The sequence below is a fragment of the Pterocles gutturalis genome, unplaced genomic scaffold, assembly GCF_000699245.1.
Source record: "Pterocles gutturalis isolate BGI_N339 unplaced genomic scaffold, ASM69924v1 scaffold52156, whole genome shotgun sequence".
NCBI classification, from domain to species: domain Eukaryota; kingdom Metazoa; phylum Chordata; class Aves; order Pterocliformes; family Pteroclidae; genus Pterocles; species Pterocles gutturalis.
The window spans coordinates 11,515-38,254 of NW_010107416.1; the positions used below are offsets into that span (position 1 = coordinate 11,515).

General features: G+C 36.8%; 1 protein-coding gene across 2 annotated transcripts; it reads right to left on the bottom strand.

Moving 5' to 3' along the window:
- Nucleotides 1–954: 954 nt before the first annotated feature.
- Nucleotides 955–26,650, bottom strand: MTF2 (metal response element binding transcription factor 2). 2 transcript variants are annotated; one of them, XM_010088079.1, is made up of 15 exons: nt 26,643–26,650; nt 15,662–15,860; nt 15,435–15,516; nt 13,391–13,486; nt 12,916–13,016; nt 12,475–12,623; nt 11,166–11,261; nt 9,983–10,051; nt 9,054–9,177; nt 5,646–5,713; nt 5,084–5,254; nt 4,315–4,423; nt 4,084–4,142; nt 3,841–3,945; nt 955–1,581 (listed from the first exon to the last, which is right to left on the bottom strand). In XM_010088079.1, exons 4-15 carry the CDS (start codon nt 13,464–13,466, stop codon nt 1,224–1,226), a joined length of 1,485 nt encoding a protein of 494 aa, XP_010086381.1. In that variant the 5' UTR covers nt 13,467–13,486; nt 15,435–15,516; nt 15,662–15,860; nt 26,643–26,650; the 3' UTR covers nt 955–1,223. The 2 variants fall into 2 exon arrangements, with proteins under 2 accessions (XP_010086381.1, XP_010086382.1); XM_010088080.1 differs by lacking the exons at nt 5,084–5,254; nt 26,643–26,650 and having other exon boundaries at nt 955–1,578; nt 15,662–15,856.
- Nucleotides 26,651–26,740: the final 90 nt, after the last annotated feature.

Genomic DNA, 26,740 nt, shown 5'->3' on the forward strand with positions numbered 1-26,740 from the left:
TTTTTTTTTTAACAAATAAGCTTATCAATTTAAAACTTGTTACATTTTATAAAAACAAAAGAGGTAATGTTGTAATAAAATCAGTAACGTTACTTCAAATGGCAACAAACTGTTTGTTGACCCTGTGCAATAATACACTTTGTTCATACTACATCTATCAAATTACAACTGTCTCTACAGATATGTAGGAAACTTGTGTGTGACTTCTATCAACTTAGTTTATAACTGGGACACAAAAATTACAATCGGTGTGCCACAATAACTTTCAAAATGTTATTTCTAGTAGAGTTAATTTCAAAATGTTCAGATCCTGTGCTATTTTTTAACATTTAATTAACGTGAAAAATAATGGAATATATTAGAGTGTATGAACATCAATGACGGCACCCATTGCCAGAACATGCTGCACTGGTTTGACACTTTTCCTTAGTACATAGAAAGCAACAGCACCCAATAAGCCTGAGAAGAAATGCTGCTGTGTAAATATTGGCAACTATTCCTGAAAAAAGAATTATGGGATGTATTCTCAGAAGCTGCTCAATCCCATAATTTGTATTGCATAGGTCACAATCACACATATATATACACGCACAAGTATGTGTGTGCATATATACATATGTATATACACACACGCGCACACTCACACACACAAAGAATATATTAAGACGACAATGAAGTCTGGTCACAGAGCAATTTACAGGCTCAATATATTTTTTCCTTTTTTTTTTTTACACTTTGAAAGAACACTTCAGTATTTTACAGTCTTCAGTAGGCATTATATACACTGCACTTCTGAAATCTAGAAAGTATTGAAATAGAAATACATTTCTGCAAACATTTGGGTAAGAAAACAAACCAAAATTTTTCAAAGATTTGTGCTAGCTACATAGTATTTTCTCTAAATCACAATAACTGTATCCATGGAATGTTCTCTAGAAAATGTCTTTTTTTTCAAAATGCCATGCACATTTTTAAGCAATTGTAACCCAAAATATCCCAACCTAAAACAATCTAGCAATGTTCAGATAAAAAATTTTAAGTTTTAGATCAGATTTTAAAAAGATAAGTCTTTATCACTGTAATGATAACAATTACATGTTAAGGCTAAACTGGTTTTGTTTTGTTTTTAGAAACACATTTAAAGACACGTTTCTCTCGTAGCTCTGCATTATGAACTGAGCTTACAGATGACAGTGCAGTGAACATAATGTTCAGTCCTACAGTCAGGATGCAGTTGCTCCTTCCCACTCCACAAGATACTGCACCTTTCCATCAAGTGTCACCCGACGAGCCAAAACACGGTATTTTTCCCCACAAGCTATTCTACCTGCTGCACCAAAATAACTAGTAATCGAGTTCTTTAGATGATTGAGCTGTAACTCCTGATCTGCTAAGTTGTTAAGTATCTCTGTATTGAGTTCATCGTACTGGTAATCTTCCTTGCTCTCACTGTCTTTTACAATTTCTGAATTTTGAGTCTGGAGTGCTTTTCGTGGAAAGCGACCTCTTCTTCTCAAATGTGGTATTGCAGCAGGCCAAGTTCTTCCTGTACGAGTCCTTTTTCTCGAGTCAGACAAACTACTAAAAAAAAAACCCCATGTTAATTCCAAGGAACCCGTTCAAAATGTATACTTTATCATCAGTTATGCCCAAGCAACTTGTAACTTCTTTGTTCTGTTTTTCACTGATAAAAATACTTGTTGCCTATAGCTAGATAGCTATAAATATAGCACTTGCAAAATAAAGATTATTCACGTAACGAAAATAGTACTAAACTTAACAAAATGTCAGAAAGGTTAGATAAATTAACTTATGCCTAGATATGTTAAGAGTACTATTTTGACACAGCTTAATCCTATTCTTAAGCAAATTTAAAGAAGTGTTTTCAGAGAAATCTGCACCAAATGTGCTTAAATTTGCAAATTAAAAATACAGTTTTATCACAGAGGTAGGCCTCAATTCAAAGAGCTATACTATTTTTTAAAGAGTTTGAGCCTTCATGTTAGTTAAGACTGTAAATAAAAAAAGTATGCATATTTTTTCAAGCTGAATTTATCCCAATAAATTAAAATTATGAAATACGGAGGAAGATACTGAAAATCTATTCTATATCACTGCTTTTTAATAGTACAATGTGACTTTCTAAAGATTTATTATATGTGGCCAGAAAAAAATACATATCCAAAACTCAGAGACGTATCTGGTAATGAAAAAAAGAAGCTTCTGATATTATCCATTAATAAATCATCATCCAAATACTAAAAGTGTCCAAGATACAAATCCTTATGTAAAAACGTACATCTATAATTTGCACATACTAAAACATGGCTGATAAAGCCCTAAATTAAATGTTGTTGTTGACAACAATTATGTTGTCCTGGTTTCAGCTGGGACAGAGTTAACTTTCTTCATGGTAGCTTGTGTGAGGCTGTGTTTTGAATTTGTGCTGAGAAGGCGGCTGAACTTGATGTTCAAGACTCCTACGTAACATACTGAGGAAAAACTGGCATCTTTTTAACATTAAAAAAAAGAATTGAATAAGTGCAGAAATAAAAAATAGTGACTTAAATCCTCAGCTAACAATTTCAGAAGTCTGTAAATTTAACATGAGTTTTTAAAGACAGACTATCTGTAGCAGTAACGCGCACAAAAATTACCGCTAAAAGCAGTTGACAGCATGAACCAGAAAGAGAGGAGACAAAATAAGTAGATTGAGGATCCACATACCTCAATAAAAGAGAAATTAATGTTTGCTGAACTTGAGAGAGGGAAAAGTTCAAGTAACAATTTATTTGTAGAAAAGTTGATTGTAGTTAATAATTTACTTATGAAGACCGTGCCAAAAGTTTTTCGTGCTCTATTGACTATAGAAAAACCACAGCATACTTACTATTCTTTAACATGGACATACAAACCTAGAAAACCAAAAGCTGATAAAATTAATTCAGGGTACACATCAGCTCTTTTTTGGCCTTTATTAGAAAACTAAGCTCAGGACGTGTTTATGGAGTTTAATTCTTTTCAGTAAATGGAATTTTACATATTTTACATCAACAAAGAACACCAGCTGGTGAGCACAAAAAACCCCACTCTGTGTGTTGTAAGCAGAAGTAATAAAGACAAGTTTTCTTCTGTCCTATTTCTTTAGATTTCCCCATACAATTTATAGCTCCACCATGAATCGCAGTTGCTCATTACTCCAAATCCCAGTGAGTTATGACATCCTCAATGTTATACCTCTTTGCAACATCCTCAGTTCTTCTCTATTCTCCCACCAGTTCTGCAATACCCCTACCTCCACTTCAAATCTACTCCAGTTGTCTCATAACTTAAGTCAACCTCCCACCTTATCTTCTACCTTTGTTTTGCCAAAGCTTTAACTGGGCAGGGGGGAAGGAGGGGTGGGGTGTGTGGGGAAAAAAACCCAATTGAAAAACCAAAACAGCACTGGCAATGACTAGGCCACAGATTATTAGAAAATCATCTGCCTTTCTTTAAGTGTGGGTTACTGGTTCGGGTCTCTCTCAAAGTGTCTATCTTCAAAAATCTTGTTAGACTGTAATTTCTTTGGAACTACCTGGGTCAGATTTCATAGAAGTTAGCCCAAACATTCAGAACTGACTGGAGGTACAACAGAACCTCAGGTTTTAAGAAACCAGACTTAGAATGTTACATGTCATGCTTTGGCAAGATAGCTCTTGTAGGATCCCTGCAACTTCCCTTTAAGGGTGAAGTATTGCTGAACGAATTGTTTCCTGTCCCTCCTTTCATAAAATTTTATAAAAAGAAGTATATTGCAAGTCTTAGTCTTTATAGCAGATAGAGTAATTGAATAATTACCTATAATGTCTGGAAATACTAGATGAGGTAGTTTCTTTCATACTGGCAGCACCTGTGGATTCCACATCTGAGGTATTGGATGAATGTGCAGTTCCATCAGATTTCCTGATATCCAAGATAACAGGGTTGCCATGTAATGAAAACAATCTTATATGAAAAACTGAGCGGACATTTCAGAAGCAAACAGACAAATGCCATGATATTATAATGTTTTATAGGGATTTTTTTTTTTTTTTAATTTACCCAACAGTGCAGGGTAATTCCAAGGCTGGGTTCTCTATCACTGGAACTGGTTCATTATCCTAAAAAAAAAAAAAAAGGCACATCAAATTAAGTTTTAATTGCTGTATCAATTTTGTTTGAGGGTGAATAGGGGGAATATCATGATTCAGATTAACTGATTATGTTTTCCTTCAAAAATGATAATCCAGTGAGGGGGGGAAAAGTGGGAAAAAAATATATCCAAAACCTTACCAGAGGAGACGACTCTGGAGTTTTATGAATCATTTTTCTTGTATAAGGACCAGGTGGACGACCTACTGACTTTTTTTTCCCCTTTCTTTCTATACCATTACTTAATTCCCTAGAAGAAAATTTAGATTTTGTTCTGTATCATTGGAGATAATAGTAATTGAATACATGTTTTCCTTTGGCAATTAATACTTTAGCAATAGGCATCTAATAATGTATTGTGCTAAATGAGATTATTCCAGTATATCAAAGTTGTTGGGTACAAAGCTACATATTCTTGTCTCTACAATAAAAGACAGATACAAGATCTTTCTTGTGACACTACCGATTCCCTAAAGTTGAAGGGGAATGAACAAGTGTTACATGTTACTTATTAATAAAAATCACTCTCAGTAAAAAAAGATGGCACATTTACTAACACAACACATCATACATCTATTTAGAATTCTAGTTAGTTTATTATGTAAAAGCTCCAGAAAGGCAAGAAAATTTTGTTTCCCAAATGAAAGCAAAGTTGGGATATTTTCTATTGTTCTTACTGCTAAATTTCATGTTGGGTTTTTGTTGTTGGGTTGCTTTTTTTTTTTTAAGGATCCTACTAGAAAGCTAATTAAATTCATTCTAAGACCTTGTTCTCAGAAATAGTCCACCTTTACAGTTATTTTTAAAAAATACATTCTACATTGAAAAGGCTTTTTTTGTAGGCACTAAAAATACACCCAAAGTAGCCCAAATTCACCACAACACTGCTAGAATGGCTGGGTTACTTTACCTCACATCAGGGATTGGTTTAGATGATTTTCTGCCTTTAATTTTGAACTCATGAGAAGTTCCTTCTGGTTCTTTCTCAGCCTTTAAAGCAGCATTTGGTGGCACAGGAGGGACACGAATTCTCAAGCCAAACAAATGCTTCTTTTTCTTTATTTCTTTTCCAGACATAAACCTAGATGATTTAAAATTAATTGTTAAAATTCTGACCCCAGGGAAAGAAACTTTTAGAATAACTGTACGCACAAAACAAAGCTATGCAAATTATTTATTCTAATGCTATTTTATTCCCCCCTTTCCCCTAACGCAATCCTCACTCTCAAATACAGAATGTGAAGTAGGAAGAGGGTGAAAGTTAAAACAATTTTTTTCTCATGATCCGGGTTCCACTCAAATAGTTATGTAATGTTATAGTTTGACACAGAAACAGGATTTAAAATTTAAATGTTATCTGGAGCTAGTGATTAAAGTGATTATCAGATAGACTGGGCAAAGGAGACTGAAGACTGATCTACATCAGATTAAATAGCAAACAACATTTAAAATAAAAAGTGCCAATAACTTACATGGTCTTGTAATCATTTAGTGCCTCCAGTACATGCTCATATCTTTCAGATTTTGGTGTATCTGCCAGCTGTGAAGTATTAAGAAATCATTTAACCTCTCAAATTCTTTATTAATAGAAAGATTCCAGTTACTTTGAGTCACTGTAACTACAGATTTGGATGTGAAGTACATTTATGAAGTACTACCTCTGGAAACTACCTAACCCCAAAGGGTATTAATCATTATCCCACACATTCAGTGATTACCCACAGAATTCATCCAGGATCAAGCCCAGGCCAAAGAATTTGAGTTTCACTTGTAAGAAGTGCAAGAAAGATACCTCAAAGAATTTTAGTATACTCAAAGAACATAATATTAGCTTGCCCTCCCCCAAGGCTGCTAACAAGAATTCTTCTACGGCATTAGGTACTCCCAAATTAACCGAGATTGCGAGCAGAAGACAACTATATTGACAAAAGAACTCAGTTATTTTACTGGTGACCATTTTAACCAAAATACTGCCACAGAGCCCAATTCCCATTTTTGCCAACATCACTCAATATGATACAGAAAAACAGAAGAGGCCCAGAAAATTTAGAGTAAAAAATAAAAAAATTCAAAATATAAATCTATTTTCATGCCCTTTTGCTACAACCTAGCCGAACTTCCCTTCTTGTACCAAAGCCTGAGGCAGCTAGTCCCTATCAACCCACCAAAACATGGAAAGTTCTCTCCAAAAAATTGCATACTTATGAATTACAGAGACATAGAGCAGAATAAGTATGATGGTGGCCATAAAGAAGTGGACACAAACATTCATGCAATAGAAATCAAAATAACATTTTTATATTTAGAGAGATATTTTTAAATTCCAGTGAAGCTACCATATTTCCAGCTGCCATGCCAAAATATTCTGGAAGTAACACCAATTGGCTCTGCAGTAAATTCTTCTTTAATTACGTAGTTGATGAACAGGTTATACATTCTACTATTAGTAGGAATACGACAGAGAAAGCTGTACAATATTTGCAGCTCAAAAAAAACTCCTTCAAATACTATCTAAAGAATACAATTCTGATACACAGGACAGATAGAAATGCTCAAAGGATTAAATGTGCTAACAGCTAAATAAATTAGTAAATATGCTCATAAACCCCAACTTTTTAATGCAGTTTTGGGCAAGATTCATGGTCAGTCTACCTGACTACTAATGTTAAGGGAAGTATTCAACCAATTTTAGCCAAAGAAAGTAACAACTGTTTTTACATATCTTTACCACATGCATTCAGTTCAATCCTTTGCTATCCAGAGGTGTTGCAACTCTGCAGCACTTAACTGTAAGGAAACTGCCATATATTTACTGCATCCTAAATAATAACATGCTAAAAATTACTGACCTAGGAGGTCGATAATTCCACCAGTTACTCCTATCTTACCTATGGCTACAAAAACTTTTCCTATTATTCAATTATAAGCAGCTAGAGAAAGAAACCCAAGTGTCATTTCAAACAGTGGCAAGCTAAGAATATTACAAAACCCCTAAAACCATTATATTGTCGATGTTATTCTTTCTGTGGCTATCTTTCATTTAATAAAAAAACCAGATTAACCAAAGTAGTAAAACACATTTGCCTCAGATTTTTCAAGACATAATTTTTCCCAACTTAGTGAGAGACATTTAGAATCTTTTCAGAATAAAGAGTCTTTTATAATGCACCACTTCAAAAATGCAGTCTTCAGAATTAAAGAAGTAGTTTCCTTGAAGATGCAGAAATATTGGTTAAGGAATTCAAAGTACCACTTAACAGAGGTGAGTTTCCTTATTTTGGATCTCACCTCTCCTTCCTCTTAACCCCTTAGTTATAAGTTTTTCACATAGATTGAGCATGGATGGATTGACAGTGGAAAGGGGGAAGAGCAGCACAATGAGGACTGCAGCTTTTCAGCATCTTCAAAATGGGATGTGTGCTCCAAGTCAGCGGCAGCTAGATAGCTCCACTCTCCTCATCCCCCCCACAACGGCTCTGCCTGGCCATTCTGACATGAAATTATGGTACATCTAAAGAAAGTTATATTACATGAAATAAACACCATTTTCTTCTACATTGTCCTCAATACTAAGAGAAACAAAAGTCAAAATTAAATACTGCTTACATATTTGTTGAACTACACAATAAGACAAGAACATTTCATTCTCTTGAAAAGATGGTGTGAGAATTACCACACTTTATGCACCTTTTTTTAATTAAAGCTTGAGACTTGATGTGACCGAATTATTGACTTGATATGACTTAGCTAAGAGATGCCATACATCCCAAAGTAAACCAGATGTCTACTCATAATGACACTAATTGTAATTTTTTAGTCATGTTTGAGTGTTTGCTTGTCTTTCTAACAAACTATTGACACTCATAGTCTAACCATATGCATTCTAAATTGTTTTCCATTATATAGGAAAAGTAGCTACTCATTTAAACCAAGAGCATATATTTGATTCTCAAATTGTGTCTGCTAGTACAAATGGAGTAGAGATGTATGAATTTACTGAAAAGAAGTATAAAAGCAGGATATACTCATGATAAGAAAATTTCAAACCATGTATATGCCACCTGATTTAAAAACTCCAAAATCCTAAATAATTCTCATGTAAGAAAAAGGTGCATACTCTACTAGCAGTAAGCCAATTTGAATTTAGACAAATTTTGCATCCAACCTTACATGCAGAAACAAATGTCTACACTGCTTCTCTTAGTTAAATATGAAGTCAGTCTGCTTGAGGAAATGGATTTCCTTTAATGCTCAGTAAATCAAATAGCTGGGAAAATAACTAGTATAGCAGTGAACTAAATGCAAGATGCCTTGACAAGTGGCAGAATCAGACTGAAAAAGGATCAAAACAATCTTTAGACTTGGACACAAACTCATCACCCCCATGTTTGGAAGACGGAGGAAAGAGAAAATGTTTGTGTACAGTAGTTTGTCATGTGTTACACCTTAAGAGACTTTAAAGATGTCTTCATACACCATGTACTCTGCACTTAGTCCTACATTTGGGTTTTCTGGTCTGTGCACATTAAAATATCAAAAAGATGAGACAATTATAAAATGAAAGAAAAGGAAAAAATACGTATGCAACAGAATAAACAGTTGAGTATAAATAAAAGTTGCCATGCAAATAATAGTTATACTTATAGAGACTTGACAAGTTTTACAGGTCAGAAAAACATACACCACTTAAAAAGCATTCTGTTTCTGCAAGGAAATTAAAAACGATCTCATTATTTGGGATTACAGATTTTAAGGTAAAGGATTTAATATCCAGAAAAACTATTTAATATCTAGACTAAAACAGTTCTTAGGTCACTAACTTTCAAGACATATGTATACACTCTGAAGAAAAAACAAGAAAGAGTATTCCAATTACTTACCTCACCAGGATGTAATCTATCCCAGTTTTCATTAATGTATGCCATGAGTTCAAGCTCTGAATCAAAGTATTTCTTCTTATGAATAACGCTTAGGTTGTAAAGGCATAGATGTGCTATATCTACCCTAGAATTCAGAAATATATGAATAAAAAAAACAAAGAAGTCTTTTTCTATCAATTGTTTTGAGTTAATTTAGTAGAAAATATATTAGCATGACAAAGTTAGAGGAACACAAGGCACAACTTAAAACACTCAATCCAGGGAACAACATTACAAGGTCTCCTGTCATTTCTCTCCTCAGGTGATTCCTTCTGCTCTGAATCTTACTTTCATCTCTACCTCATCTCATTGTTGTAATGTTCTTTTAAACTCCAAAACTGGTCCAAACCATTAAATACTTAAGTAAGTCCAAGTTATTACCCAAATGTATCGATTCTGAACTCTTGCAAGTATCTCGGTGAATTAACATTTAACAAGGTAATTTCCACTATATATTTGTTAGCACATATATCCATTAAATTGGATAAAATTTCTCATATGGGTTAGCTCAAAGACTTCAAACTACAACTGACCATTAAAACTTAAGGAAACTATTATAAAATGTGTCAAGATGCCTACTCTAGTACTCACTACATTAGGCTTATCTAATGGCAGGATCCTAAAACTGAAAAAGACTTTGTTCAGATATCTCAATCTTCACACACACAAGTGAGCATGAACAATCCCAGGAATAAATCCCCAAAGCACACAATTGCAATATATCTCTACATTTAAGAATAAACACTGAAGGAAAAATTGTCCCTGTTCATACAACCAGAAAGAACAACTCAAAACAGCAGAGAGACTTCCTTTTTTGCATGAAAAATCAAAATACCAAAAAGAAAAGCAGAGCATGTATTCAATTCACCATTTTAAGAATTCATACTTACCATCTCAAGGGTAAACGCTTGAGGTATTCTGGTCCAGAACTGCAAACTGAGCAAATGAACGTATAAAACCTAGAAACATATGCATATTTATATGTACATGTGTCTGGGTGGTAGGTATCTGTACACACACACTCTTAATATTTTAACGCTCTCGGTAGGAAAAAGTGAAAGTTAAGCAGGCTAGAAATCCAGCCATATGATAACTGAGAGTCCCTCCATCCTCTACCTTCCTTTATCAACTTCCACAGTCTGTGCTGGTACCTACCAGGCTAGATACAAGGTACTTCCTCAATTTTATCCTTGTACCACTGTTTCATACTCCCTGAGACAGTCCCTCAACCTCTGACTGCATCAGTGAAGACATTCTGTAATGTTCCCACTCCATTCTCTCAAATGCAGAAACCTGTGCACCAGTGTATGCATGCATTTAAAGGATCCATGCATTCCTGGTTCCTTCATACAAATATTCCAGCACAACCAACAGCTAAAATAAAGAGTAATAGATAAAGAATGAGACACCCCTTGATTCCCCTTCTCCAGTTTTCTCTCTCATCTGCCCCAATTCCTCCAAGTTTCTCTTAAAAGGAAAGGACAGACCAGAGCTCTTTTTCATTTCCTTTTGTCCTGACACATCACACATGAACAGAGAATGTACAGACTTCCCTTCAGTCCCCTTTTCCCTAGTCCCACTATCCTTCCAGCTTTCTCCAGTTCCCTGTACTGTTAGTACAGTGAACTACTACTGCACACACACACTGACAGCCTACCTTGAAGCATGGTCACTGTTGCATACGGGAGTCACCTACACAAATAACTTGAATGCCCTTACCTAACTTATAGGCCCACTGAAGCAGTCTGCTTTAAAGCTTCCAATCTCCCAGCAGCCAGCACTTATAGTATAATGGACTTCCACACAAAGTGAAGCCAGGAACAGTTTGAATTCAACTATCCATTGGTCACCTCTCCACCACCCACCACCCCATCTCCATTCATTAAACTGAGATGAAGAACTGCATTTTCCTGGCACCTGAACACATGCTTAATTTCATACAATCTCCTACACAAAACTCCTCGTTTTTGGAAAATACTGTTGTATTATGGATGCCTTAATGAAAGCTCATATGTGAGATTCCCCCCAAATTTTAAATAAAGACAACCATGAAATACAGCTTAAGTTTCTTACCTGTCACCAAAAAGCATTGGCTTTTGGAGGCACTGCACACAAGCCTCATGAAACCACTGCTTACACTTACAGCACTGCAACATCTTTAGATACCAGCTTCACCAACAGAAAGAAAAACAGGATGTGTTAAAAAAGTTACTGAAAATTGCTCTTCATTACGTTTAAATTAAATAGCAAGGGATCTTCTGACTCAAACTGATTTTCAGTTTATAAAACAGTCATCTGTAGGGATATTTCAGTAACATTTAGTTCCATAATGAATCATTACTAGAGAAGACTCACTGAGAATAATAAAAGATAGACTAGTAAAAGGATTAAGTTATTAAATGAAAAATAAAAAATTAATTTCCTCTGACAACCACCTCTTAATTCACAATAATAAGAATTCAGTAACTCCCCTTAAGCTCCTTCTCACATATTGGGATTAGCTTCCTTGTTATTTTCCAAAGCACGGTATAGCGGCATTAAGTCAAAAACATTTGTTCTGAGGATTCAACTACCTGAATCCCCAAAATGAACTTCATTGTTTACACTATTTTCTCCTCCTTTTTCAGCTTCTCCCTTGAGAACAGGAACCATGTAAAATTGAAGGTGATGTTTGTCCAAGTCTATAAAATTCTCAAACCAGAGCTCTGTCCTGGGAGTACAAACTCAAAAGATTTGTTTCTTTCTGGGACTCTTGACTTGCCCTGACTTCAAATCTTCAATGCTATTTTTTCATTCACTCATCCATGCAGACACCAGAGTATTTATCTCTACCTGCTTAAGAAGTCCTCTTCTTGCCTTTCTTGTAAGAAAGAACCAGCAGAGGACTCTGTAATGCTGCAAGAGGAAAAATGTCTTTCCCCATCAATAACCACAGTCCAGAGTATGATGCTACAGTAGAATCAGACAGCTGTCTATTCCAACAAAATTTAATAAACTAATCTCTAGATACATTTATATTTGTGGCTAACGACAGAGTTGAGTTAACATCAGAAAAAACACTGCCTAGAATTGCAAGATCAAACTCCATCCAATCTCAACACATGAACAGTAGCAATTCAAAAAACCACCCTATTACTGCTTGTAGAATGGGCTGTGATGTTATGTGATGGTCACATGACAAAATTAAACTATCTGATGCAAGAAGGAAAGCCATGAGACACTTTATACATATAACTCAATATTCCACTTTGCATCGAGTTTAATACCTACACACAATAGAAACGGAAACTACCAAGTTCACAAGTAAAAGTCTATAGGATTAAGGCCAAAGTTTGCAGCTGCATTATGCAGAAAAGCGCTTATACATTATCTGTTTACTTACTCTCCAGGTCCTCCACAATAGCAGTAACACTGCTGGACATTGGTTTTATGACCTGCATCCCACTCAAGGTCTGTTGCATTATATGGTAATGTTTGTTTCATGACTTGCAGTGCTTTGGCATTTGGTCCTTTCTTAAGTGCACCACCCCTCTGGACCAAAACAAATAGATTAGCTTACAATAACAACAATATATTTCTGAAATTATCAAATCCTTTAATTTGAAAGTTACGAAAACTTATCTACTTTCACCTTCATTTATGTTTTAATACTAGCACATTTGTTTAAAAATAAATTGAAAGCCAAATATAATCTAGTTCTAAAATAAATATTAACTCCCAACATAGAAAACTCTTATTCATACCAAAGTTAACAAACAAGAAATCACTGCAAAGTATGCATGCAATACGGGGTATATTAAGAAATGTTTTTCCAGAAACATACCTTTGTTGTTGTTGCGAAAACACACTGTCGACAGAGCCATTTATCATCTGAATCAATCACACTAGAATCAATATTTGGTGTGTGACACAGCTGATGATAACCTGTATAAAAAATTATCAACCAAAGTGTTATTAAAATGGCAAGAGAAGCTTGCACAGAATCAACTAGATATAACTTTAATGCAACTATAAGGCATTATCCATCATTAAGTGTCAAAAATCTGACCAAAAACATTAGTAACACATTCAAAATGGTCTTTTAATTTTTCTTAGTGGAAAAAACAAACTTTACTTACACAATAGGCGTTAGTCACTTTAACATGGATTATCATTATTCACTGAGCTGTTAATAGCCACTAAGGGCTATAAAATTTAAGATCAGTTGAGCAGTCAGTCATAGCCAATCAAAATCCTCCTTCATAAAACAAATCAAAACATCTTTTAAAATGTAGTAAATAGGAAAAAAAACTAGTTACCTTGCCCACATTTATCACATATAACCATTTCATTCGGTGCTTCTGAATACTCTTCCTGACATATTGTACAGACCATTTCCCCACTTTCAGTGGCTCCTAGACAAAGATGAAAGTGTGATTTTTTTTTTTTTCAGATTACATCTGCAGTTGGAACGATTACCGCACCTATGTTTTTTCTCTTAATTTCAATTACAGATCCATGCATCATAGAAACACATTGTTACAGAGCCTAACTTCCTAACAAAAATAAATTCAGACATTTCGCACAGGCTGTACGTTCTACAAACATCTATATCAAGTATCACAGGCTATCAGATATTTATAGGCTATATACTGCTTATTTACTATGCAGTCCATGGTTCCTTAATATCACCAACAAAATTAAATAACTGAATAAAGAGTATAAATGCAGGCTAAAAAATATGTATCAACAAATCCTATCTGGACAACTGATAGATATGTTTTGTATTTACAGGAGTTTGTGCTTCTTTTCATGTAAATATATGCACAATTTGGTGCATATCTTTTTGACAGATCTGCACAACATGCTTTAATATTAGACTCCAACACTCTTAGGAAATATGTTATTACTTCTTATACATACCTGCAAGCATACAAAAGCACACAGTAACAGTAGAAAGAACGTTAGCTTGCAAACTGGAAACAAAACTACATCATGCTCTGATTATACCACATATCAATGCAAAAATCTGGATTAAAATGCAAGTTACTTAATCTACATGTTATGATACTCATGCAGTAAAGTTTGAAAGTTATGATAAATGAATCAAAGATCATAAACTTATGTTTAAACAATAAACAATATCCTATGAGGACAGGCTGAGAGAGTCAGGGTTGTTCAGCCTGGAGAAAATAAGGCTCTGGGGGGAACCTTATAGCGACCTTCCAGTACCTGAACGGGGCTACAGGAGAGATGGGGAGGGGCTTTTCACAAGGGCTTGTAGCGACAGGACAATGGGTAATGGATTTAAACTGGGAGAGGGCAGATTTAGACGAGTTATTTGGAAGAAATTTTTCACTGTGAGGGTGGTGAGACACTGGAACAGGTTGCCCAGAGAAGCTGTGGATGCCCCATCCCTGGAGGTGTTCAAGGCCACGCTGGATGAGGCTTTGAGCAACCTGGGCTAGTGGGAGGTGTCCCTGCCCATGGCAGGGGGGGTGGAACTCAATCTCTAAGGTCCTTTCCAACCCAAACCATTCTATGGATCTATGATTCTGTGAAACTAGTACTATACACAAGCAGAACAACAGTATTTTACAAGCTTCTCAGAAATAAAGCAGTTGACTTATCGCTACTATGAATACAAGACATTGCCTGTTAGCAGATAAAGTGTTCAGTTTAAACACCAAGAACCAGCAAGAGCCAGATCAAATTTCCATTGCCTTTAGAGGATGAGGAAGTCTTAACTGATTTTCAGAAGAAATTATCAACAAAACTGTAATCCATGCTTCTTTAACATTAGATATCAAAATACTAGCTACTCCACAAATATCTGAAATATCAAAGCTAATATACAATAGATGTCTCACTTGATAATTGCACATTTCTTTATACCACATGAATACTCCAAAATCTGTAACAGTTTCTTATGCGCACCAGTTATGGTGTTACTTTTAAATGTGAAAACTCCATTCAAACCTAGGATTTTCCAGTCACATTGTTTCAACTCAAAACAATAGGACATAAACTCGGTGCAAATTAGGACCTGGAGCTTTCTCTTAAGACAGAGTATTATACTCTATCCCCATCCAAATAAACTCAAATATGATTATTTTTACAAGTGCTTCCCCTCCCTGCACGTTGTTATATGAAAACAAAAGCACAAAACAAAACAAAAAAGTAACTGCAATAATAAAGAATTCTTGGAAAATATTTTTTTTTTTATTTGCTTAGTCCATGAGCCTGGATCACATTAAACTACATCACTCTTTAAGATATAAGAATATAATATAATAAGTTAACAGATATAGTAATCTGAACAAATAAAATACCAAACAATGACTACTTCACTGAAGTTCTTGCCTGTTTGTATGTCCTTCCAGAGAACCCAGGATTTGGAACTGTCTTCAAATATAACGAAGCAGTTCTGTTTCAGTTTGTTTATCTGAAAAACAAAAATACAGTGGAAGGCACGAATAAAAGGACAAAACAGAAGAATGTATTTAATACCAAATAAGCGAGACAACAATAGTGTAAAATGTAACCAACATGATACTGTAGGGCTCCAGCAAAGTTAAAAAATTGTTTACCTTTTTGATGGTTCCAAGATAAAACAAGCCATCTGACCATCTCGCTAGGACATCCTGACCTTCTTCAAACTTACACAGTGGCTTTTTGGCTTTCTGTCCATCACGTAATGACAGCTTGGTCAGAGATGCTGAGGCCTTATGGCTTCGACGTAAAGGAGAACGCTTATGGACCAGTGAATTACCCACCGCTGTAGAGTCTCTAAAGAAAGGGAAGCAAGAGAAAAGGTAATTAGGATTAGGTTACAGTAAGAAACCATATATTTTAAATATGAATATATTCACAGCTAGAACGCAATTAGCTAACTCCAGAACTTCAAGTAACTAAAAACCTGGTCATGTTTTCAGGCTTTAAGAACCTTTAGTAGCAGTGCCTCTGCTACAATAAGAGTCTATAAAATTTTAAAGAGACAAGTTTATATAAAGAAAAATCTTCTATGAAATCAACCGATATAAATGAGGATGGAGAGACACAAACTTTCCAGCTCAGAGACTCTCCATAAAGTCACCAGAAGCATCAAAGAATGCATCACAAACATTCAATACAGGATTACTTATTCAAAACATTAGCCACTCGAGTCACTGACAGTTTTCTAAAATTTCAAGGAAGGTAAAAAGATTATAAGCCAATTCTAACTGATTACCTTGGTAGACAGAGTAGATAATTAACGTGGTACTCAGGAGTTAGTTACTCAGAATCAAAAAAAACACAAACCAAAAGCAAACAAACAAAAAAAAAGATCAAACAGCCAAAACACATGGGGAGAAAAAAAACAAACCAGGTTGAGCACTATGCTAACTCAAGGTCTGTACTAACTCAGGCACCTCCAACGCTGCATCATTCTTTGCCACTAAGCATAGCTGTAGAGGTCTCCAGCACATAAACAATTTCTACATGTTAAATTTCTAACATAAGTTTTCTTCTCCATTAGAATCAGAGAAGAAAAGAATAAGGAAAGAAAAAAAAAGCTCTTGCAACTTTCTTCACACAAAACTAAAAATCATATTACTTGAATCAATAATTGGTTTCTCCCCATCCAATTCCACAATATATAGCCTATTTACATATATAAGTGTGAATAACATTTTATGTCAGACTAGCTTTCAAACATTACACTCCAAGTAAAGGAGTAAAATATAGAAAATTTAAAATTCCTATATCCATAAGTATTTTCTCTTTAGAAACTAAATGTATATAATTATGATACCAACACAAGGACAGATCACAGAGTTAAATACGATAAGAGTTGAAAGAGCAAAGTTTCACCTCACTCAGGATAGCTTAGGTACATTATTAGAACCAGAAACATTTTAATCAATCAAATTGAAAATGAAACTGTAATAATAATGGCTTAAAATATCAAAAATATGCAAAAGTTAGTATTCTAGAGAGGAATCAACATTTTTTGTACTAAGTAGTTTAAACTAAGAAGGTTAGACACAAAGTTAGCTTTTTAAATCACATTTACAATCAGTGTAAGTATAAACAATGACAGTAAGAGCAGCCATAATGGGCCAGACGAGCATTCCACCTAGCCCCTTGACTCTGGCATCCTCCTGCACAGCTGGGTCACCAGCTTAAGTCCTGTCTGATCCCAAATCAAAAATTCAAACAGGTGATTAGGGAAGACCAAAGGAATAGAAAAAAAACTTAGAATACCACTCCTCTCCTATATATTCCCTAGGTCTCTTACAGGCTGTGGACCCAAAGATCTCAATGTCTTTGTTTTAGTCCTTAAGGGAATCTTCCTCTGCAACTTTTCCTATGTGTTTTGTTGAACCTGTAAATCAGTACTACTTTTTCTATGTTTCACAGCTGGCACCTTGTCACTTCATTTGACACCCTTCATCATTGCATCAAAAAACTAAACTGTCATTTTCCATCTTCTCCCTTCATGCCCCAGTAACGATGTTTAGACTCACCCAGAGATATTTCCCAGATAAAGAAGCCTACCAATTCTGTTGTTTCTCACATCAAAGCTGTTTAAAGTTACTGCTCCTCTTCCCCAGTTCTACTCTAACCTGTGATAAATGGGACAGGATGCATGCAGCATTCAAAATAAGTTTACAATAACAGCGTAATAGCATGGCAGCACAGACCATTTTTTATTCTTTGCTCCTTTACAACTAATAACATTTGTAGCTTTTCCACACACAGAGCAATCAGGCATTGAGTTAAAAATTTCAAAGAATTATTAGAAATTGCAGGTTCTCATTCTAATTGTTCCCAGACTACTGTTTCTCCTGCCATGGTGTATCACTTCTGTTTGCATCAGATTTCATTTGCCACTTCATTATCCAGTCACTCAGTAGCTTGAAGTCCTTCTACACTTTCTACATTATTCTGAATAACCTCATACCCTTAGAATATTTCAGCATTTAAACTTACCACCTCTTGCACATCACTGCAAGATTTTGCCCCTTATCTTGTACAGTAGCAAGGGCCTCTGAAGCAGGGCACCAGCCCTTAATGCTTGTTGTGACCACATTCTACTCTCTCCTTTGTATCTGTACAACCATTTACACAGCCAAGTGCCACACAGGCTCAGAAACAACCATGTCTGAAGTGAGCCAGCCAAGAGAGGATAAAAAGGTTTTAACTTCATCAGTTCCCCAAACTCTTCTGACTACACACACATCCAACTTGCACAAAGCAAGCAATGTTCAAAGGCTAGGCAAAGCTTGATCAAAACAGCCTAGAAATACTTGTGAAACTATAACCTCATCTCAGCCAATAACGATAAGTCCTTTCCAATAAAATAATTACAATGTACTAACTATTTAGATACTTCAAATTACATCTGTGAATGTACTTGATTGAGCAAGTTAAACAGGTCAACAAGTTGCCATGTGTAGCTTGAAGCACCTAAAGCAAATTCATTAGTGCACCTTGGAACAGTCTAACAAGTGTTTTGACAGGACTACTCTTGTAGAGGTTCAAATATCTTCTTTCCAGCTTTTTATCTGGTTTGATTTAAGAAACTAGAGAAAGCAGGAGAAACTATAAGGCAGGAATGTTGGCTTTTTTTTTCCAGTACCTGAAAAAATTATGTGAAAGGTCTTGTACAGAATAAGCAAAAAGACATGATCACTTCATTTTTATACGTAATCTAGTACAGATTTCCATTTTTTAAAAAAAAAAATCAACAACTATTTTTGAGTTTCATATTTAAAAGGTCTTCAAAAGCACATGACATTCTTTTAAGCACAGAAGTTTGTCCCATAACTCCATTCAAATGATAACAAAAATGTGTTGTGTAATTTTTGGTACGAAGCATTTAAATGAGTCTGTACATTGACTTATATAACAGTCTAAATTCACAACAGCTACTTCAGACACTTAAGGATCTTGACAGACAGTAAAGGTCTGAGCCAATAAAGGACACACTTCTCCACTGTCCCCACTGCTCTCTTCCTGGGAGAGAGCACTGCTGAAGTGATGTCTAAACAGGTCATGAAGCAGCTCCTGCTGTGGCAGTTTATGGTTTATCTAACACAGACTGACAATAGGGTTAGTTACCACAATAGGCTGACACTTGGAGCTAGCTTAGCAGTTGCTTTCCACATGGATAAGAAGGTTCCTCTTCAGGGAAACATTCCCTCAATGCTTTTGATGGAGATTAAGTGGGAAGAGCTACTGTTTTAATAAGTTGACTTTAACTAGTAAGCCATAAGTTACTCAAAGTAGGTGTCTCTGAAGTGCCTCCTGGAAACACTGCACAAGAAATCCAGTGCAGAACAGAGTCAAAACTACATGCCTAAAATGTTAATAGCTTTCTTTCTTGTCTGTCTAGCCACAGCTCTCACCACTGTAACGGAGTACCACAAAGTCACACCAACCATTAGAACAAAATTTCTGTTCAAGTGAAAATGCAAACTGAGGTTAACTTATTATTTGCCAATTTCAAAAGTAATTTAAAGTTTCCACATCTTCCAGAAACTTGCTTTCAAGTCTTCCCTAAAGTTATCTCCATAGCACCTTCCTGCCATACCATTCATGGTTACCAGCAAGATTAGTAACCTTAAAATACCAACTTATCCACTATCTTAAAACCTTCTCTCCAATAAGTTTTCATTGCAAAATATCCAACAGATGTCTTTTTTCAGAAAAACTTATCTGATACAAAAATCTACTTTATCTCATTTAACTTGCACAACTAAGCTACACTGCATGTCATACACCATGTCCAACCTACCTTGGCTTTACATCCTTCACTCAATACTGGATACGCTGTGGCTGTATTCTTACTCAAGCACTTGAAATGCAAAAAAGTACTTATGTGCCCATACAATTTTTCAGAAGTTAGTGGGGGAAGTTAGTAAAATGCATCTAAATATGCTTCAAAATAGAAGTGTGCTTTCACCATTTCTTGAGTTGATCTTGTGAAGTACTGAACGTGCTCACTCACTTTTCACCTTGGGGTCTAGATCATAACCACAGACACTCTCAGGCAAGACAGGCAGAAGACCTTCTATTCATCTGCTTAATGAATTAGTTTACGATATGCTGCAGGAGGAGACAGCTGTTATTCTTTGTCAACAGGAACGGCAAACTCCCTCTGAAGGTAAGCTATCTAAATCAGTCTGATTTGTGAACCATGACAATTTATTATGCATATCATTGTAGTTATCAAAATCAAAATTAGATTTCCAGGAGTTTTGACTTGTAACTCTTTCCAACCTCTTTACTAAAGGTTAGAAAACTTCAATGTTCATTTGGTGCCTCTGACTCCTTTATCTCCGCAGAAATCCTACAGAAGGAAGAAGCGGAAAATTTAGGGAAAAAGATGCGTAGAGGCTGGCAATTAAAAAAAGTGAGCACTCTCCCTCTTGTTTAAAATTGTCGTCTTCCTCAGCAGCACTGCCAGGTTAAGGTCATTTGCACTCCTGTACTCCTTCAGCTCCAACTGGAGTTGTTTCACAGCAGTTGTTAAGAAAAACTCCCTTGACAAAGTTATTTTTTCAGACATCTCAGTTCACTGATTTGTTTCAGAATGGTTTGTCAGCACAACAGAACAAATGAAAACAAGCAACTTGGGACACAAACTCCCTCAACCGGCACTGCCAGAGTGCATGACTGAACTATAGACAGTGTCACTGACAGTCCATCCAATTTCAGGAAATTTCTTCCAGAAGGGCTGCCTGATTCAAACACTGCAACAGTAACAGATTATGGCTACCCTAAGACTACAGATTTTTGGAAGCCAATTTAAAGACACTAAATTCAAACAACTGAGTGCCCAAAGCATATTAAGAGAAAAATTGAAGCCACCAAGACAACTAATAAAAGTGGGACCTACAGATAATTAATTTATTCAGTAAATACTAAACACACTGAAGGCACATGTTTAGAGAGCCCAGCAGATTTAGAAGAAGGGAATTCAGACTGGAAAGCACACACATACACAGAGCATCCTTCTAAAGACAACTCACACAGGTTTAGGATCTATCTCAAAACTGTAAAATGTGGAATCATGTAGGAGAGGAAGATCTAGTGAAAGAATTTATGATAACTAGAGATAACCAGTTTAGGTTTGGAAAGTGTGACATTACTGCTGATTAATCGCAATTGTTCTGTCTGAAGTTAGACACACTACACTTCTATTAAACTTCAAAGAAAACTGAACTATGAAGAAGGCTTGTAAAATACCAGCACTCTGTTCTGCACTCCTTAAAACAGGACAGTTAACATCTCACAGGGAATGGGGGGTGGAGGTCTAGCAGGGGCTCAGAACACACAAAACTGAGGGCAGTTTCAACACATGGTTTACCCCCTCCCACCAGCTCTGGCATGACAAGCTGAGTCCTCCATAAACTTTCTATTCAGTTTTCTTTCCCTTCATAATGATTAATTTTCTGATATTTTAAACAAATTAAAGCACCTCACAGAAAGGTCTGGTGACTAGACAACCCAGAAAGCGCTCACAGCCAGAAGGCAGCAGAAAAGGGAAATGAATCTTTTCTGAGCATCACAATCTTAGCTGGTTTACCCAGCACCACGTAGCCAAGCCCAAGCCATGCTTCCAACCGAGCTGTGAACCTGTGACTAGGATCCAGTACCTCTGTTAAGAGCTGGAGAGATGCTGGGCACCAGACACATGTTTCTTGCCAGCTTTCTTGCATCTTCTCTGCCATTTATGAGATCTCATGCCAAACATTATCTGTTCACTGTACCAACCATACCTCCCTCCCCCAAATAAAAAGATTCTGCTGGGCCAAGAAACAGACAGACTTAGCAGGATACTTCCTCCACTCTAACTTGGGCCCAAACTTAGGATCAGTCTGATTCAAAAAACAAAAAGTTGACTTTGCTTTTCATAATGGGAACTTTTTTGCAACACTCACTGTTCCAATTAAACATGAACAGACTATTGTATTAGTAAATTGCCAAGAATTTATTTCGAGCAGAGGATTCAGTACAAATCTTGATTATGGTCTGTCTGTTTACACTACTTCATGTAGCCAAATGAATATGGAGCTTCCAATGTGCCATGTTATAGAACATCTACAAGATACGCTTTGAGCTCCTTCTCTTGACACTATTTTGTATTCTGGTACAACCAAGAGCCTAAGCCACATCACCAACTGTAGAGAAGGAGGACAAAAGGACTCTAACCTAGGCATCCCTCAGACTGGAAAAGCAAAGAGTAATGGTTGGAGGATAAGAAATAAATTCTCAAAATTATTTTCAATTTTTACAGTTGTTTAGGACAACAGAATAATTCAGATTAGACAGTACCTCAGGAGTTCTCTAGTCCTGCTCTCAGTGTAGCATGAGCCACGAGGGCAGACCAGGTGGCTTTGTCCAGTCAGCCCTTGAAAGCCTCCACCCCGTGTCCCTGTTCCACTGCTGAACTCTCCTCGTGGGGCTGGGGGCAGTGGGCAGAATTGTTCCCCATACCCATCAGAATCTGTCTTATTTCAAGATGCATGTTATCTCTTGTCCTCCTGCCATGCACTACTGGGAAGAGCCTAATTCTGTCTCGTTAATCGTCACTTAGGAGCTGGAAGGCTGACCTTAGGCCTCCCTGAAGCCTTGGATTCTTCAGGCTGGAAAAGCCCAGCTCCCTCAGCCTCCTCTCATAGGGCAAGCGCTCCAATCCCAGGCTGTCTTGGTGGCCCTCCACAAAACTCATCTAGTTTGATGTCTTTCTTGCACTGGAGAACCAAAACACAGTATTATAGATGCTGGCTAATGAGTTCTGTGTAGAAGGAAATAGTCACTTCCCCTCAGTCTTCTGGCTAAACTTCTTTCTAATGTGCAAGATCCATAGACCTAACCGCTCATCCGCTGAATGGGCTGCACGGACTCACCTAGTTCTTATCACCCCTTTTTTTTCCAGAAGCAAAACTTACTACTTTTGTCAGGTAATATGATTTATATGCTTTTGAAAGCATACAGCTACTTAAAAAAAAAAACATACTAATGAAAATATGTTCTCCGACTACCAGAGAGTTCTTTAAAGTGTCTAACCAGACAGAAGAATTCAGAGCAAAAATCGTAGCCAAAATGTACAGCTCTTTCAAAGGATTTTAAAAAACCCAACAAACCAACAACAACCCTACTGGCATAGTAATGTATTGCATGAAAATCACATATGATCACGATGGGTGGTATTACGGTTGACTGGGTAGAGCTGAAAAGTTACAATTTCTCATCTTGCTGACAAGGAACAGGTTATATAGAGTGGCTGCCCTGAAATCGTTGATAGGACAAAGTTTTTCTGCCTTAAATGATACTTTAGCTTCTATCCAGGATGGATTTATAAATCATTGCTTGCTTGAGTGCCTGTGCATTGGCTTGCTGCACATGTTTAAAAAAACATGAACTTGGCTCATGCAGGCCCATGGGACCAGACAGGCTGCTTTCAAGAGCACCGAGATAACTGTGTGATGTTCTCGTGGGGCTTCTCTTTACCACCATAGGATGTGGAGAACAGGAGTAATCCGTAGTTATTAGAGAATGGCAAATGTTACACCTATCTTATGAACACGCCAAAAGGTCAACCCAGGGAGCCACAGGCTGGTTAGCCTCCCTTTGGTCTCTAGGACAGTCATGGAGTAAGTCTTCCCAGAAGACATTTCTGAACACACAGAAAGGTGGTGACTGGGAACAGTCAGCATATATTTACTAAGGATAAATCATGGCCTGACCATCTTCCATGTTAAAAATGGCAGGATTTGTTGACGAGGGGAGAGGAGTAGATGTCACTTACCTCAACTTCAGCAAGGCTGAAGCAAGTGGCTGACAGGAACCTCATAAAATTTAACCCAGACAAAAGCAAAGTCCTGCATTTGAAGGAAGAACCCCAGGCTAAGGTGGACTGTGGGTCAGCTTTGCAAGGTTGGCTGGGGGTCTGATGGACAGAAAGGAGAACACAAGCCAGCAGTGTGCCCTGTGAGCAAAGGCAAGTGGCATCCGGGACTATGTTAACAGAAACAGAACCAGAAGGTTGAGGGAAAGTGATTACTTCTTTCTACACAGAATTCATTAGATGTTGCATGAAGAACATCAAACCAGATGAACTTCATGGAGGGCCACCAAGACGGTCCAGGATTGAAGCACTTGCCCTGTGAGATGAGTCTGAGGGAACCAGGGAGTCATCTTCTGACCCTGTGACATAGGGGTGTCCTTAATAAGATTGATTAATACTATTAAAATGACGCAGCCACCATGATAAGTGCATTGTCATGCTCATAATACTACAATCGCTTATGATTTTGGTTTTATTTGCTCACATTCTCCCTCAAGAAATAATAAATAACTAGAAGTGTTTTAATTCTATTTGATATGCAAAGTGAAAGCATTAGTCTCTAAAAGATCATTATAGAATAATATATTTCCCTACATAGGGAAACCAGGTAGGGCAGTCCTGTACTGGAAGAGCCATTTGTTTGGGATTGGTTATCATGTGTTTGTACACAAAGAGGCAGATCTCTCCTGATAGGGAGAGAACAATGGTATCCGGTCAACACATCTTTTCAGATCAGATCTTCCCTTAATTGTATACTTAGCACCTCCCTGAGCACAGCAACTGCATTTTGGGTTTCTATAGGATGCAAATATAGGATGCCCAGCAACATACCTAAGGGAGCACAGTATGAGCGTGCACCCAAGCAGTGAAAGAGATAACAGGCAACATGCTGACTTGCACTCGAGGAGGGAGAGGGTAGAAAAAGGATTTCAGAAGATGAATATCCTTCTTTAAGGCTAGGCTACAAGAACAGCAACTTTCATAAGCACTCCACAGAAAGAAATTAAAGAGAAATCAATCTAAAACAAAAATAAATTATTATCCTCAAATATTTAGTGAATGAAATATGTCCAGACTCATCAGGGAGTGTTATCATTAGCTCTCTTCCTCTCAAAGAAAACTAAGACTCTTAATTTCACTCCTCCATAGAGATTCTACCTTCTAGCAGAGACCATCAGCTTGAAACCTAGATCATTAAAAGTGTAAATTCAACTAGTTTCAGTGCTTTCAGTAACAGGTATCACCCTGCCCAAGGACCCTCCAGCAATACCTGTGGTTTTGTAATTCTTCTCCTGATGTGTTTTACTCAAAGACACACTTCCTCTCCATTTCCTGCAAGGAAGGCCTGTAAAGAAGGTGAAACCAACTCTGCAGCAGGCTTAGAGGTCAATCACACAAAAAGTACTGTAAATTCACAAACTAAGAGAAGATTCATATTGGCTTCTAGTCACATGTTTCTTCCCTCCAAAACTAGCATGAGGAGCACAAAGTATGCCTTAAAGCAATTTTAGGTGCCTCTAGTACTATATTCATTCACATCTATCTCCAGGGAATACAGAAGTCCACCCTCCACAGGAAACGAACTAACTTATTTGTTATAGCTGCTCTTCTCATACACCTTACCTCATCTCCTAATGCAGGGAAGGGCAAACAACTGTATCCAAGGCCAGTCTTGGTACTAACTACCAATGCATATGTCTTTCACCTATTTAAAAAAAATATACACCTCAACAACTAGTAACTAGCCATATTAAGCCACCTTTTGAGAAGCAACCTACATTTGATTTAAAATTCCTCCTAAAGTAAAAAAGACAAGTTGTTGAGAAGCCATACATCTACATTTGACAAAATAAGTGTTCACTGTGGAAAGCATTACATTATACTCTCAGTACAGATCCACATTTCACCAGTTTGTAGCTCCTTGCAAATATCCTTCTCACTTTCACTACTTTATTGTGCACCTTCTGTCATATTTTCAATCTTTGTTTTGCCTTATTCTTCTTCTGATAAAAAGCTATGAGCCTATTAAACTGTATTCTAAAAGAACTAAGCTTTTTTTCTTCTTCTAACCTTAAATATTTTCAAAATAATTGTAATTTGAGCTCTCACAAGAGAGTTACATTAACTTACTAACTTTTACCAACCTGATTACAGACAAAAAACCCCAAAACCAGGGAAACTTTTCTCATTATCCGAAGCTTTTGACAGTTTAGGTATAAAGTATCAATCACTTTCCCTTACACTAAGTCAGGAGAAAATTATGCTACTATCTATTATGCATTTGGCCTTTTGAAGTCATTAGCAGGGCCTAACTATCAGAAATTCAAGAAACAAGCACAATGCTACACTGCTTTCCTGGGAAGCTCTTTCATTTAACTACACAAGCCCGCTCCTTTAAAGGGCACCCAGATATTTCATGGGTGGATGATAACCCCTAATATTTCAACACTAATACCAGTGTTCCAGAGCATCCAGCACAGAACCATATTGTTCTCTCTGAGTAACAGAAGCATCAACCCATCCTTCCTACAGAATTCAAACGCCAAAGAAAAGAAAACGCATTACTGCACATCCTTTCGGCCAGCAACAGCTACCATGGTTTAGGGGACGGAAAAGATCAGCTTCTAACGCAAGCACATTCAAACTGTCTGGCCTGACAGAGACTAGGGGGTGAGGCACTGCGAACAAAAAAAGAAACCAAAAACAAAGTTCCCGGCGAACACCACCACCTCTTTTGTGCTGCTCTCTCCGCACCCGAGCGCACGCAGCCTGCTCGGGCAATCTCCTGAAACAAGATCAAAACACAGCTGGCAGCAGCCTCACCGCC

Coding starts and splice junctions, on each gene's coding strand:
- MTF2 (XM_010088079.1), bottom strand. CDS start 13,466: ATGGTCTGTACAATATGTCAGGAAGAGTATTCAGAAGCACCGAATGAA. Junction 12,624..12,915: donor TTTTCGCAACAACAACAAAG/GTATGTTTCTGG, acceptor GTTTTGGTCCAG/AGGGGTGGTGCACTTAAGAA. Junction 11,262..12,474: donor TATTGTGGAGGACCTGGAGA/GTAAGTAAACAG, acceptor CTGTTGGTGAAG/CTGGTATCTAAAGATGTTGC.